At 39.0% G+C, this 16,581-nt stretch overlaps 1 protein-coding gene across 2 annotated transcripts in view; it reads right to left on the bottom strand.

Moving 5' to 3' along the window:
- Nucleotides 1-16,407, bottom strand: part of lrrk2 (leucine-rich repeat kinase 2) — a 40,991-nt gene extending 24,584 nt beyond the window's left edge. The window contains exons 1-18 of one of the 2 annotated variants that reach the window (XM_051382886.1): nt 15,541-16,407; nt 14,927-15,012; nt 14,293-14,402; nt 12,160-12,248; nt 11,369-11,506; nt 10,520-10,654; nt 8,307-8,438; nt 7,840-7,959; nt 7,441-7,601; nt 7,261-7,340; nt 6,267-6,373; nt 4,975-5,104; nt 4,567-4,691; nt 3,873-4,000; nt 2,478-2,622; nt 1,918-2,057; nt 1,618-1,746; nt 619-789 (exon numbers count right to left, since the gene is read on the bottom strand). In XM_051382886.1, coding sequence (XP_051238846.1) covers nt 619-789; nt 1,618-1,746; nt 1,918-2,057; nt 2,478-2,622; nt 3,873-4,000; nt 4,567-4,691; nt 4,975-5,104; nt 6,267-6,373; nt 7,261-7,340; nt 7,441-7,601; nt 7,840-7,959; nt 8,307-8,438; nt 10,520-10,654; nt 11,369-11,506; nt 12,160-12,248; nt 14,293-14,402; nt 14,927-15,012; nt 15,541-15,676 — 2,262 coding nt within the window. In that variant the 5' untranslated portion in view covers nt 15,677-16,407. The remainder of the gene's footprint in view (nt 1-618; nt 790-1,617; nt 1,747-1,917; nt 2,058-2,477; nt 2,623-3,872; nt 4,001-4,566; nt 4,692-4,974; nt 5,105-6,266; nt 6,374-7,260; nt 7,341-7,440; nt 7,602-7,839; nt 7,960-8,306; nt 8,439-10,519; nt 10,655-11,368; nt 11,507-12,159; nt 12,249-14,292; nt 14,403-14,926; nt 15,013-15,540) is intronic. The other variant, XM_051382887.1, reaches the window with a different exon arrangement.
- Between the last annotated feature and the right edge of the window lie 174 nt (nt 16,408-16,581).

Below are 16,581 nucleotides of genomic sequence, written 5' to 3'. Positions count from 1 at the left end.
AATAATAATAATAATAATAGTAATGCCTGCAAGCTCACATTAGAAGTCTGGTGCTACTGCCCAACTGCAATAAACCAGCTTTGGGGGGGCCCAGCTTGCAAAAGGTTGAGAACCCATAAGATAGCTAAAGATATTGACAAATGTCGATTACAAGCTATCAGTGCAAAACTATGTCAAAAAAACTTCTCACACCAGAGAACAACAGAAATGTTTAGTATTTCCACGTAATAAAAGACAAATAACCTGCTGATCAACCGAATGAATTGAGTGGTGGTTTAAGCTAAATGCTAACAGTGGCATGCTAACATCCTCACATGGCAACGCTAACATGGTCATGTTTAGCGGGTATATATTTGTTTAGCATGTTAGCATACATTTAGCATACAGCTAACATTTGCATGTAATGGCCAAATACTTGAGAGACAAGCCGTTAGTGTGGCTAAAAATTGTCCAAATTCAAATAAAGAAACCTTTTGGCTTTTACTGTTCTTCTTTTGTGTTTTTGGAGGTGAAATGACAAAAGAACACAAACTGACATAAGTGAAAACCTAACTTCCCTTTGCTGACGGAAGGTAACAAATGTACATGAATGGCCTGTCGGGTTATGTGACCTCTGACCTGGTAGATGAGAGATTCTGTTTTGGTCTTCTTATTGAGGTCTGCACCCAGCTCAATCAGACACTCGGCCAATGTTGTGTCTCCGTCCTCGCAGGCCTTTTCCAGCATGCTGTAGTGTAGCTCTGAGTCACACCACATCTTAGACAGAGCCAGGCACACCGACTTACGCAGCTGACAGAGACAGAGAGGGAAAAGAGACCAATCTGTTTATTAAACTATGGTGAGGGTACACCATATTTCTAGTAAGGCATTTTCTTAGAACTACAAGAAGTAGACAAGTAGTCGACATGCCTAATCTGACCAATTCAAGCATGTCTGGTATGTTTTGCACTGCCCACTGTATGTTCCTGTGTGTGTACAGTACGGCCTTTGTCTCAACATGACAGCAAATCAAACTGGAAAAGTCCAGAATCTGGGAAAATGCTGCTCCACTTCTTTTGGAAGATAGCAGTTCAAAGTTTTCTTTCTTTCTTTCTTTCTTTCTTTCTTTCTTTCTATAAATATTTTTATTTTTTTATTTACTTTTAATACTTACACAAAACAAATAACAGTACAACCTGTATGACAGACATATCACAAACACATGCATACACACATATATACATACATAGACCATGATCAAGTGCTGAGAGTCATATTGAACCACAGTTTTTACATATATTACTGAAATAATTTTTGGATATTAATCATTCCAAATTATCCACAATCTCAACTCGATTAAATGATGGGCGAAGTTGAGTAGAATATGCCCAAAAATCTAAATCCTGCATGCTTCAGACCAACAGACAACGGAAAGTTTCTGAATAACAACTGATGCACGATAACCTAATTCACAAATTTGCAAAGTTAACCAACCAACGTTACTTACAGACACATTCACTTGTGCATGTGCAAGTGAAATTGATCTGTAAACTCAGTTTTCAAGGGTGGAAAGGACCTCTGATTACATGCTGCCATGAGAAGAGAGAAACACAGAGAAAGTGTTGTGTGTAAACTCACTGGGTTGTTGCTCTGGTCAGGAGTCTCCTCTCTGAGTTGTTGGAAGATCTGTCTATCAAAGCCTTCTCTCTGCAGTTCAGCAGCTGCTCCTGAACAGGCATCCAGCATCCTCAAAGCCACCTGGAAACACTGCGGGACACACAACATAATCAGTAATAATAAAGAGAAGTCAAGTCAATTTGATTTACATATATATTAAATTTAAGGTTAAGCACTTGATGATTAAAAAAGGGAATGCAACAATCAACACAGTGATTTTCTATCTATCTATGATCCATTTTAGCATAGTCTGTCACTCACCTTCAGGAGCATCTCAAAGTCTTCTCTGTACTGGATGAGTGAGGCGACCACAACAGAGGCCAGAACAGGTACAATCATCCTCGACAGCTTCTTCTTGGATACGAGGTAGGTGAGCAGGGTAAGACCCCAGTAGTGTATCTCTGGAACAAGTTGGGAAATTAGTGAAAGCATGATAAGTAATTTCTAACATTGAAATCATAATATTGTGAATGTTCAAATAAGGGCATTGTTCTAATTCCACTATGCAACCCCTGTATATTCAAGTCTGTGTACACCTTTAGTCACTTTTACTTCCTGGATCTTATTATCATACACTACAGTTTAAGTATTCCAAACTTGCCCTCAAGAGAGAGAATAAATGGAGCACCGACTAATGGCCGAAATAGTGTGTGAAATCAAGTATTTGCCTATGTCGTTGTAAAGCCAGCACTATGCTGTATGCTGTCCTGTTGTGAATTCTGTTTCAGACATGGGTTGAAAATCAAGATTTAGCAGATTTTTCCTCTCCAATGCTAAGTTAATTTAGGCTATGGACTATCAAAGACAATTGTATACTGTACCTCGTTCCTGTGGGAACATCTGTAGTGTATGCAGCACTGTGTCTATTGCCCCCTGCTGGCAGAGCAAGTCCACTGCACCGGAGCAGTCAGCCAGAGCAGACAGCACCTTCAGGCCACACTTCTGTATGGCAGAGCTGCTGATAAACTGTACACAAACAGCACATATATCATACAAGAACACAAGGTAGTAGTTGTAGTTCCCTTTATGCTACTCCTAAAACAAAAATATATATAAAAATGACAGACAGTAATGCTGGTTAAAGCTATTTATACTGCATCTGCAACTAAATCACAAATACTGTTGTAAAAGTGTAAAATGATGTTACAGTACTGGGGAATATTGGCAACAGAAAAACAACAATAAAGAAATACAGTGCACAATACACACTTCAAAATCATCTTAACGCATAGCAATGGGATGGGGTGGACAAAATATAAATAAACATCTCTTAGTATAATGCATGACCATAAAGTTACAACCACAATTGAGCATTATCACTTTTAATGAAGGTAGGATGAATTGGATGATGGACTGCATTAGTGTTTGCTGGGTGTACCTAATAAACTGGCAACAAAGTTTATATAAATTGTTAAGCTATATGCGACTTTGGAAAAACAACTTGAAGTTTAGGGTATAGGATTCAGTCTGTCCAAGTGACCTTTTGTCCTCCAAGCATGTACTGCCTTAAACTTCATGCTTTACCAGATAACAATGCACACATTGTGTAGAGCTACATAAAGGCTAGCTGTATGTTATTTACTAGGTTTGTGATATAGATGTCACAGTGACTAGCAACAGTGTTGTTGTTTCTTTTGTTGTTTTCGACATAAAAAAGATTGTCAAATAAAATTGTGTAAATATAGATGTCACATCGCTCAATGTCAATGGTTTATATCTACTTTCTAACAAAACTTTATATATGGCAGAAACTTCCCCACTGACACGTGATGCTTTTTTTTCTTGTGTCTACTCTTTTCAGAGGCTGTTTTTGTCCCTTTTTGCCACCCAACCCTCAGAGGGGTACCAAACAACCACATGGAGGAAAAAAAAACAAGCACACCATTAATTAATACCAGTAGGTCAACTGGAAATGTAATTACATCCTTCCGATGTTGTGGTTGCAGAACAACCTACAGTATAATTTCTACAATGAATGGATGAACTGTTGTTCAATTTATGGAATGAATGAATACTCTGCTTCTGTTGTGCAAAACATAATCCCATCAGGGTGTTTTATAAGCTCTACCCTCCTCCATTCTTTTTGGATATTGTGATATCATTGTATTTCTAATATATTATATCTGGTCAGATATAATATATTAAAACTGTGCAAAGACTGAAAGAAAACAGAGATTTTTGGAGAGATATTCTGGGGTTGGTTACTGCATTCATACCCTGTTGAGAACCTCCAGGTAGAGGGTGTGAGCTCCTTCCACCACACACTGGTTTTTCAGGACCTTCAGCGACACGTCGGCCATGTCTGGATCTGCGACCGAGATGCCATGCTCCCTCAAACTCCTGTCTTTGAATTCACACACACACACCAAGGAAACAAGTGAAGACAAATATGCAAGCAAACATACAGACACAGAGACACAACCGCTCCCTCATTGATCATTAATCTAATTAGGAGTGTTATAAGTGCAGTGGTGGGAGCAGAGCAAAAGTACACTGTAACCTCATTTTGATCAAAACAAGCTGCTCCACTGAACCAGCTTTGTATCACCCTGAGAATATATACTGTAGTTGCTCTATCGTGCAGCTCGAGAAATTATGATCTGAGTGAGCATGAGAAAGTGTATCCACCTTTGTTTGGGAGGTTTGTCTTGCTTTATGCCCACTAAATATACTGTTATGCATTTGTAAAAGTAGCTAGTCCAATATTCACTCTCCTTTTAGCTTGGCCTCCATCAAATCCAGAGAAAAATATGTTTCTGTTACATGTTCAACTTTCTTCACCAGATAGTTGCAAACAAAACCAAAAAAAAAAAAATCTAACCGAAATGATCAGCTTACAACCAACATTTGATTGATAGGTCACCTCTGGACCGTGCATAAACAGAACAGAAAGAGACCACTTTAGTATACCTGGGCAGAGGAAGACCAGACTGGCCTGCAGAGCCTCCAGCTGAACATCTGGCTGGAAGTTATGGATCTTCATGGCACTGAGGATCTGACTCATGGCCATGTTCAACTCATCTAGACTGGCTGTCCTAAAGACAAAGAGAGACAGGTTTCACTCCAAAATTAAATATGAATGTCATTATTTTTGAACATTTTGAGAACATTGAACATTTTTGGCTTTATGTTCATTGCTTGTTACTTCAATAAGTCAGAAAACAAAAGGCCAGTACACAAATGGAGATGATCTTTGAAAAACAACAGTCTATCCAGTGTGCTTGTTTATCCCATTCTGACTATGTTTTTGTCCTTTATAGTTACGTGGTTTTGTAAAAACAACAAGAAAATCATAGAGTGGAAACTGTGTGTGCCCACCTTCCCTGGAAGAGCAGGTTTAGCAGTTTGCAGGCGCTGATGGAAACTTCAGCTGAGGTTGAATGTCTCTTCATCATCTCCACTAGATTGACGTGAAGGCCACTGGACAGGAGCAGTGAACGCATTTTACCTGCAAACAGAGCAGAGCAGACATTCACTGTACAAGTCAACAAACACTATTTATGAATATAGTTGAACCTATACAGATTATTAGAGAAGTGAGGTTTTACTACATCAGTGAAAGCTCCAATGAAACTTTGAATCAGTCTATTTTATTGATGATGATGATAAAAATACAAAGTAGATGTTGAAATGTTATTCTACATAAGAGATAACGATAAGATAAGTGTGAGCCCTGCTTCTGTGCATGTATGTGTGTGTTTCTCCACTTAGTCCCATCTCTGCACACTGGATGTTAAACCTCCAATAACTGATCTTTTTGGCCTCTTGGCGGCAGTGGAAACAAATTGTGAACACAACAGTGGCTTATCATCAGCATCTAAAGGTGGGGTAAGCGACTCTAAGTATGAGATTCTAATTCAATAGACTTCATTCAGCAAATTTCTTCTCATGGTCCACTAACTTTCTGCTCTGTGTGTGCACTGAAAAAAATCTGGTGTTTGTACACAGTCCTGGCTCTATAAATAGGAAATTAACTAATTAGATCAGACTGAGCTACACAACACTTACTTGTTATTCTAGCCATTCCAACCAAGATTTGTGTGTCAGGTAATGGTAAATTACTTGCCCACGGACATTCAGCTTACTTTCTAGTTTGCCAAGATATGCTGTTTTTGTGATTATAGATATAGTAGCTGGACAGTTGTCTCACTCTGGGAAACCATCTTGTCCTCTCTGTACTGTTTAACAGTTTGCTAACCAACAACATAGCTAACATTAGTTACATTATTTGCTGTGTTGTTGTCCGCACTATATATTTGTCACAGTATTGGATTATTCTAGAATCACTTATCCCTTTAGGGTGATATGGTGAAGTTGTTAGAAAACAGTTGCTTATAATTGGACACAATATTAGTGTCCGTTGTTACGCCGATGACACACAGTTTTATTTCTCTTCGACCCCACCAGTAACAACCAATGAATCACTCTCAAGGCATGCCTAGTTGTGGGTGGGACACTTCACAATCAGCTGAAACTATAAAGCTTGGCAAAGCCAAGGGGAGCTGCAGGTTTAGGTGATAATTATCTGTAGGCTTATCACTCAATTTGATACATTGTTATGATAAAGATATATATTATAGTCGGTTAGGTGTGTACTGTTGAAGACTCACTGTTGTGTGTGATGAGTGTGGCAATGGCACTGGTAGCAGCTTCAAACACACGGGGCGAGGAGGAGTGGAGCAGCATGGCTGCCATTAACTGTCTATGAACAGGAGTCCTGAAAAACACACACACATATAATATCTGACAAATGTCATTACATTCTCTCTTTAGACACTTTTACACATTTCTTAAACATCCCCCATGACATGCACAACACTAATTTATGATTTCTTGCATTTTCTTGATTCTAATGGAGATTACATTTGTTTGGCTTTTCTTTTACTAAGAAAGTCTCCACATGGAAAAACAGACATTTTAACCTTTCAAAAACTGGCATATGAGAAAAGTGCCAAACAGTGCTAAAGCCAGTGGAAATATGGCTTGAAATAGTGAAAATGCATATATGATATAAAAAAATTGAACTATTTATAAGATTAAACAAAACCTCACATATTACCAAGCTATAGGAACATCTTAATCCAGACATTCAGAAAGAGTAAGAGAAAAGCATCTAATCTCAAATCTCTTTCCCACATGCCACACCTACTGCTGCCTGTGTACGCGGATAGGGGCAGAACCCAGTGCTGGTGGCAGAAAAGCCAAGCAAAATACATGGGAATAAATAACAATATATTAATATTAGTATGTATTTCTCCCCTTTTCCCATATGGTTTGAATAAGTCACTAATTGCTTCTTACAAATGAAGTTGCTAGGACGGTTTGAAAACTCGACAAATCTAACGATAAAGTCACCAAATAGGCAACCCTGGAGTTAGCTCAGATTCACAGAGACAGACAGGAGCCGAGAGGTTTTCTTGCATGGTTACATGGGTGTTTATTGGTTTGTGTTATTAATTGAGTAATTTTCGTTATAAATGTCCGAGCATAACCATGCCCAAAAAAAGCTATTATCAGAAGAGTCAAAGTTAAAGAGTCAAAAACTTTGATAGAAACTAATCACATTGTTAGAAGGCTATCGTGGCTTTGTGTTTCAGACTGTACCTCTCATCCTGCTCGTCTTCTGAATGGTCCACCCCAGCTCCGTGCAGTAACAGATTGTGAATGGCCCAGCTTGCAGCTTCCTGGGGCAACAGAAGTGAGTCACGCAACTTAGAGACTTATTTAAATTATCCCATGTTAAATATTTGCTGTAGCTTGAGGGCTAGAAGAAGTTGAACTGACCTGAACGGCTGGTTCAGCAGCGTGGAGATCCAGTGCCCTACAGCAGGCCTCCATCCAGCCCAGGCCCATGTCCTCCACCACCTCTTTACCTCTGTTCTCCTCCTCCTCTCCTTCCTCCAAACCCTGCTCAGCTACCGCTTTGTTCTGCACAATGGTTGCAGCTGACAGAAGGAGACAGTACGGTGTAATTACTGTACAGTGCAAATATGCTATAATTTTGAAAATATATTTCCCTAGACCTACAGGTCTTTTGCACAGCCTGAAAATAATGGTGAGCCGTTGATGTTCATATTTAGCACATATGTTGAGGTCAAGGCATTGTTCTGTTGTCTCTCTCTAATCCATCTATGTGGATATAAATAAATGAGTTATACAACATATGTGAGTGTGTGTCCTCACTGAGGTCAGCCAGGCAGGAGAGAGCGGCGGCTTGCAGTGTGGCATTGTCAGGGAAACTCTGACAGGCTCTTACTGCAACCCTCTGGACACCGTTCAGTACCAAGATGCTGTAGTAACTCTCTACAAGATGAGACAAAACAAGCGCACACTGGATTAAACCGATGCCTCCATTGAGCTCTTCAATCTTAACCTGTCAACTGGCAAAAACATTAGATTATCAGGATGAACACAATCCAAACACTGCTGTGTTGACAGTGAGGATTTATTGATTTCGTTAACATTAACATCAACGATGGTTGCAATAAGTGTGGAGATAGTGCAAAGTTATTCATTGACAGTGTATCTGAGAGATATGTGTGACTATAACACAGTTTATATTTTTAATATATATATATATATATATATATATATATATATATAATTATAGTTTGTAATGAACAAACAAACATTGGACCTTTCGGTCTGACCTGATGTAAACCTCCTGAACAGGCAGCAGGCCGTCTCCTGCAACTCCTCCACATCTGGGAAGGCATCCATTGCAGCAATGATCACACTGTAGCATCGAACACCCCCTGACATCAACATCTCCACGTTACTGCCTGGAAGAGAAAAGCTCACAAACTCAGAACTGTTGATGTTTGACTCTGTCTCTGCTTTTTGCATTTGTCAACCTTCACATTTTGGCTGGGTTTGATTTTAGTCCGCAGTCAATATATATTTAGTGATATTTCAGGATTATACTACACAGCATGAAATATCCCAATATGTAAAACAAGAATTAGTCTATAGTTATATAAAATAAAAGTGTAGATAGAATAAGTAAACTGATTAGAAATCCCAACTATACTATTTAGGATTCCTAAACCAAAAAACTATTGACACACAACACAACACAACAAAAGAAAAATAGCAAAAAAGAAAAACAAGAATGAGGTCAGAAAAGAGTGATATCTCAAAATAGGCTGTAATCCCCCGTGGCTGTGATAAATCACACATCCGTGAAAAAAACACATTCAAGTGGAAAAAATGTTCATGACTGAAACTTTGTCATGTCCACTTTTCTACATTTTTTCATGTCCAGCTCCACGTTTCATGCAGAAATCATCCAGCTAATTAAGGAGCACTGCTCTTTTGCAGCACGAAAGCCATAACATGAGCATGGCCAATATTATTAGGTTATCACAGATATATCTCTAATAACTGCACATATGATAGATGGCAAGTAACAGGATATTGCACTGTATAAATAACAACGGCACTGTGTGTTTGAGGCAGAGTTATTATAGTTTTGTATTTTTCATTAGCTTTTATTCTTATTTTGTTTTCAATTCAGTTTAGTTTCAGTTATAATAGGTATTACAATACAAACACATTGACTCAAAGTCATGTAGACGTCCAGTCTCAATAAACACTATACTATACTATACTGAGATAGTACTTTCAGGATCTGCCTGGAAAACACATCAGAACAGGCAAAACATTAACCAGGGCTGTAGTCAGGACAAAGTGATTTAAGACTTGAGGTAGTTAAAACTATTTACTATCTGCAAGCAAGGTCCTAACTTTTGCAGACTTAAAGCTAGTTAATTAATATACTGCATATTTTAAAATAGTTTTAAACTACACGCTCAAAAAAATATTTTCTATAACCTCACTATTGTTAACACTGGCACTAGAAATAGGGAAAACATGGCCAAAACAACAAGAAAGAAAGTGCTTTGGAGAAAATGTCAGACAGCATCACAAAGGACCTGAAAAGGTCACAAAACAAAAAAAAGTCTCCTTGTGCTTCTTGTGTTGACAAATGACAAAGACTAAAATTAAATACATTTCCTGGATATTTATGTTAGTTTAGTAAGTACGCAAAATCGTTTTCAGTTAGTTTTCATTTTTTCATAAAGTCTACTTTTTATTGTTTTTAGGTAATCCTGTAATTCAGGGATTCGGGGGCTTCCTTGCATTCGGATAATTGCATTTGCTGTTCAGAAATTAAAAATAAAATTTCATGGAAATGCTGGAAGACTCAAAGCCAATTATCTGTTATACAACTATCTGGATAGTAAATACAAAGAGTAGTCATTGAAGGAGTTGCTGTGTTCCTCACCATGAGGGAATTTCCAGATCAGATTTGACAATTTTCAACAAACACAGCTCTCCTGTCCCACAAACAGATGCTCTGACTCGGCAGCACAATGTCACACGTTTAGTGGCGTTTGTTGTATAATCTGATTTATATCATGGCTGTTTAAAAAGCATTACAGTGACATCATGGTCTAGTGGGAGGCTAGAAATAGGCCATGTGAAATACACAAAGAAAGGGGTTATATCTAATTTTCTTCTAATTGATCTTCATGACCAACAAGTGGTGTAACACATCAACCATTATATTAATAGAGTACAAGCACACATTCCTAAACCGCTCCACATCAAGAGAACTGCACTGAATCTATCCATTCACCCTCACAACACTATGGATCAAACCAAACCTTTACTCTTGATTCTGCCACTGTCTGCACTATGATGAGAGATCAATCAATCAATATGAGATCAATGAAGAGCACTTACATATTATCCCTTTTTACTAATCAAGTAGTAATGTTAGTATTCCAGTTCTTTTCTTTCCCTCTTAGATCTCATAACATTATTTTTAATATAGTATTGGGGTGTAATGGGGTCTCACCAGGACGAGACAGTGGAAGCAGAACCTTCATGGCCTGCTGGAGCACCTCAGGGCTGTCCGGGAACCTCTGTAGAGCCGCCAGAACCACAACATGATCCTGGTTCTCCACAAACTCCATGAGGTGGTCATCACTTACTATAAACACAGACACAGGAAAGATGTTCAGCTTCTCTACATTAGCATATAGGATATTGTCAGTGCAAAGCTAGCTAAAACGCTACATTTTACATGCAGGTACAAACATTGGCTAGCAAACATGCTACAAGTCATACACTAAATGTGAGCATGCTACCCTTTAACAGTGTTGACATGAATATTAACGTACTAACAGCATGTTAACCTGCTAATGTTCGCATATTAGCAGGTTAGCATGCTGCTCTTACATGTGCTCCAAGATGGATGCTAATGTTAGCATTAGCCTGAGTGCAGCTAAGGTTGAGTCTAATCTGATGATAAAAATGTCCAATTTACAGATCATAAACAATACACAAACTCGTTTCATTTTACATTTTTCCTCTGGAACAACCCCAATGCCAAACTTTATATGCGTTTTACCACAGGTGTTAAGAAATAAATAACAAAACGTCGCTCCATGTAATGGGACTTACGGCCTCACAGGACTCCAAACATAGCTATAGACTGATACAGACTATAGGCTGATAATATATTTACTAGAATAAAAGTGTCACTGATTGTCTAATACATGATACAGAACCAGAAACATCTAAGTGACACTACTATAGGATCGGGTAGGCTATACCTGCCCTAGAATATTAAGACAAGGAGAATACATAGTACTCTGCCCAGTATGAGCTGGCATATAGGAGGTTTGTGTATGTGTCTGCTCACCTCCCTCCAGGAGGAACTGCAGAGCTCCACAGCCTTGGAGCTGCACCTCTTCACTGGTAGGGAACGTCTTCATCGCCTGCACCACCAGGCCAAACACTTCCTCCTCTTCCTCCTCCAGAACCAGCAGAGGAATCATGTCTACATAGCCATGAATTAAACAAGCATAAAATACATTTTAAACAGGTTGAATTCTGACCATTACAGTCATTTACAAGTGTTAAACAGGAGTTGCTAAAGAACTGAGAACTTTTAGGGCCATGAATCAATTATTAATTTTTAAAACACAATATATCCACTAACCATTTAAACTATAATTTAGGTCGCTGCACACTAGATTATAAATTAACATAACTAAAGATATTATTTAAGGACAGAGATGTTGCTCTAAAAATAAACTACAAAAAGACAATGTTTCATTAAAGTAGAGGAACCCTACATACTACATATGGAAAACCTTGACACACACACAGATTTAGAGCCAGATAATTACACGTGGATTGCAGTTCTCTGATGTTTCCAACTATGTTTTTATATTTATTTTATTATTATTAATTATTATCTTCTTCCTTCCTAAAAAGCTTTGTGATTATTTACTTTCAAGATTCCTTTTGTATTGCTTTAATGACATTAGTGCATCATAACATAAACCTCAATATTCCAAACAGATGTTTAGCTTTGAACAGAAAAGGGTGTTAAATTGACTTTCAATCTTTTAGCGCCTGTGCTGGTTTCATATGTAGCAGGAGTGATGTCCTAATGTGTTGTAGAATATTTCCTATGTAGTCGTGTACCTGATCTGAGCAGGAGAGCCAAGGCTCTGAGTCCAACCATGGTCACTTTACAGTCCGTTCTGTACTGAGACAGCGCTTTTAGGATCTGCCTGGAAAACACATCAGAACAGGCAAAACATTAACCAGGGCTGTAGTCAGCACAAAGGGATTCAAGACTGAGGTAGTTAAAACAGTTTACTATTTGCAAGCAAGGCCCTAACTTTTGCAGACTTAAAGCTAGTTAGTTTATGTACTGCATATTTTAAAATAGTTTTAAACTACACGCTGATTTTACACACTTCCATAGTATTAAAATTTTCCATAACCTCCCTATTGTTAACACTAGGACTAGAAATAGGGGAAACATGGCTTAAAACAAGAACTGAAGAAAATCCAAGAGCTTGGTTGAACACAAGTGCTTTGGAGAAGATGTTAGACAGTATTACAAAGGACCTGAAAAGGTCATCTGGTAAAACTGACACTGTGGTAATATATGACCGGTTGAGTCAGTTACTTACAATAAACAGGAACTGAAAACTGAAAATGTTACCAGTATAATTTGGATCTGGAACATCAGAGAGTCAAAATCTATTAACTTAGGACGAATTGGTAAAGAAAGGTAAAGTGGCTTAAATTCCCTGATACTTTGTCCTAGAGCGCCCAGCAGAATGATGCCTTTGATGATACCTGGACACAATTATATTATATCAATGTCTACTAAATATATTTGCTCTCACACAACCAACATTACCAACATTATAATTAAAGTAACGGTTATACGAAATGTGAGGTAACTGGCAAAACTGTTATGGTTTATATTTTTTCCCGTACTGTGAACATCAGGATGTGATTCTCGTGTGAAGTTACAAGACTAAGAGTTTACAGCTGTGCTAGCGGCTCTGTGAGGCTGTTCAGATGTGCAGTGATGCTTTGAGCTAAATGCTAACATCTGCATGCTAACATGCCCACAGTGATAATGCTAACATGCAGATGTAAAGTTTACAGTGTTCACCAATATAAAAGGTCCAGTGTGTATAATTTAGGACGCTCTATTGGCAGAAATGGAATATAATATACATAGGTTTGTTTTCATTAGTGTATAATCACCTGGATATAAGAATCGTTATGTTTTTGTTCCCTGTTCTGATATAGAGTCTGTGCAGCTGTGGTTGTTTTTTTCTTTACATGCTGATGATGATTAACTTTACTTTCTTAAAAGCCCAACAGACCTGATCCAAAACACAGTGTACTTGTCAACAACTGCAATCTGCAAAAATTAAATGTGTGAAGCTGAGAGTTTTCGCACTCAAATGTCTGTGTTCCTGGCATAAAGAATCAGAAATAGAAGGAATAAACCAAACACAGTGTCTAGATAGGGGCGTTTCCCAGCCACCATAGTTTCTGTTTGCGCTTGGAAAGGGAGGGTGAAGCGAGGGAGTTGCAACCTGCAATTACACAGCTAAATGCCACTAAATCCTACACACTGGACTTTAAACAAATTGCATTTGGCAAATAGCCCTAACACAAAGTACAGCTGAGGCTGATGGGAATGTTATTAGTTTTGGTCCTGAACACAAAGTATTGCTGAGGCTAATGGGAATGTTGACCAGATGATGGAAATACATATCACCAAAGTAATCACATTTCATCTGGAAGGGGACATGAATGTTTGTACTAAATATCATTGTAATCTATCCAATAGTTGTAGACCTTTTATTTAAAACCATAAATGTCAACCCCAGTGTGTCGCGAGTGGAAAAGTCAGGAGATTACCAAAGTAAGTGGGCTTCATTCTCCGGGAACCATGAATGTTTACAAAATATCATGACAATCCATCCAAAGTTTTTTCAGACTGAACCAAAGTGGTGGACCGACAGACTAACACTGCCATCCCTAAAGCTAAAGCTAAAAATGATAAATTATGAAAATATTGACATTGCTTTGCCCTAGTTTGGGTCAAAGATACAGTGTACAGGTATATACTGTATAGACTTACTTACTCAATGAATGTATGACTTCTTCTGAACATGAATGCTACGTAATATGATCAACTATGCTGGTGTGGTATGATATTGTCATGTGACACAAGCCATTACTGTCATATGACAAGAGATATGAGCAGCAACAGCAGCCAATAAGTATGTCTTTACTTACTGGTGCACTCCCAGTACCTCCCAGTCCTTGGCTGCCTGCAGAGGTCTGGTCAGCTGGTCCAGTGTACTGGGGCATATTTCAATCATTCGACATAGCAATGACCAACCCACCTGTGGCAAGAAGATTACACCGTCACAGACTTAGGTTAGAAGTGTGAAGGCCAGTCAAACAATCCACATAACACTAAAGAAAAACTAGAGACCATCTTGCAATGGATCACACCAGCCCATTAAAATGCTTTGGCACTCCAGTACTCATGAACTGGAACTAAATGAGTCTTTGGCCGAGTCGGCACATAAGTCTCACAATCTGACTTTCATTCTGTGCCATGCAGCAGTCCCACTTCTGACAAGCTGCAGCATACAGTAGTCACGAGAAGGCATAAACATGCTAGATAAGTCATAGGCCTGTCAGCTGTGGATGAATTGTAAGCTACAGTACACAGAGCAGACGATGCTGTTGTACACACTTCAACACCTGTGTGTTTACTTTGTCAGGACATTTGTCATTTCAATAAGCTGTTTAAAGCCAGTCTTCTCTTTGTTTAGGCTGACAAAGTTCAAGATTTTGTTGTGAAAGAATAACACATTGCTGATGCAAAAGTAAAGCACTTAATCAAAGATTTGTGAGGTACCTGCTGGACTCCTTTGCTGCTGATGTAGGATGACAGCACCACCATGAGGGGGACATGAACATTTTTGTCTTCAAACAGTTCAGCTGCTGCACAGAGCAAAAGATAAGAAGACATGATGTGACAAGATAGCTTTGAAGGAACAGTCTTTCACATTCATTTCTATTTTGAATGTGCATTACAAAGCTTAACAATAGCACAAATCCAATTATGTAGTCTAGTGAGTCAAGTGGTAAACTATGCATTGTGTTAAGTTAGGGTGTACCAGTTTAATATTAAAAAACAGATGTTGAATTAAACCACCCATACCAAAACGAATGTATTCATGTCCTTATGTGTCATATCTTTATCTGAAAACTACAATTATGTGTTGAGTAAAAGTACCAGAGTATAAAACTGCACAATATAGAAATAGTACAAGTCAGATACTTACTACTACCTAACTAGTAGTTAAACTAGTAGTTAAACTAGTAGTTAACTACATATATGTGTGTTATACTTCTACACTGTGGTATTAATACTTAGGATCTGAGTTACTTCACCCCACATAAGTCAGACAACATGGCCTGTTTATGAACAGCAGCAGGATGCACATGCGGGGACAATGTGTTTCCTACCATCGTCGGTGTGCGCCAGGAAAAGCAGATCCTGGATTATCTGAATCAGCGTGCATAGCTGTCTGTCTTCTTGCGGGGTGTTCAGCCTCACCAGCAGTTTCTTCAGCCTTTCCTCCAACTCCTCTTTGTTAACCATGGTCTTTGAAATATCGTTTTCCAGCTGACGAGTTGACGTGCATTTAGGTCAGTCGGTACAGTCCCTCTCCGAGCAACCGACAACCGGGTTTGAGTGGCCGCTACAGCATTGCTACAGTAGCATGGGAAGGAAACGAGTAAAGTGCCACTGTATCCACACTTCTCATTACATCACATTAGTGAAAACTAGTCATGTTGCATCACGTTACATTAGCTACAGTACAGCTAAAGTGGCTAAGCTGTCACGACTGGGGAAGCTGTCACTGTGGCGGAGTTTCGGTTCCGACGTTGACATCACCGTCCTCGGTTCACTTTCCTCTGGCAGAGAAACACCTTCCTCTTTGTGAAGTGGGGAGACTTTCTGTGGTTTCTGTGAGGGGAAAAAAAGTTACTCTCTGACACAGGCGTGTTCCTCCTTTCCTTACAGTCACATCATATGACTCCGGCCCAGAAAAACTTCCCGTTTGTTAAAGAGGAAACTGGGAGCAGATACCGCGCAGCAACAGCAGTAGCAGCACTGTGGGGGACGGCGGCGGGCAAGGACAGTCAACTGCCACACAACAACGCATACCCGCGTTTCTTCCTGTCGTAGTTTAAATCACCGGGTCGTTTTAACTCACATTAGCCTGGTTGGGAATGACAGCTACACGTTCAGGGGCTGTCTGGTGGTATCTATGCAGTCTACAAGCTGTCTCCCACCCCGGTGTCTGATGTCAGTTACTGATTTACCGATTCGGAACTTGGCACTGATTTGCGCCGTATTTCATAAAAAAAAATACCCACTGTGGCGTTAGTTTGTGAATGGGCAAATATAGGTAGCCCAAAGATCAAATATTAAATCTTTGTACAAGTGCTTGGAACATATATCTAAAGTCGGCCTACATGACTTCTCATAAAAACTGCGAT

This window comes from Dicentrarchus labrax, unplaced genomic scaffold (assembly GCF_905237075.1).
Source record: "Dicentrarchus labrax unplaced genomic scaffold, dlabrax2021, whole genome shotgun sequence".
NCBI lineage: Eukaryota > Metazoa > Chordata > Actinopteri > Moronidae > Dicentrarchus > Dicentrarchus labrax.
This window is presented reverse-complemented; position numbering and strand designations above follow the sequence as displayed.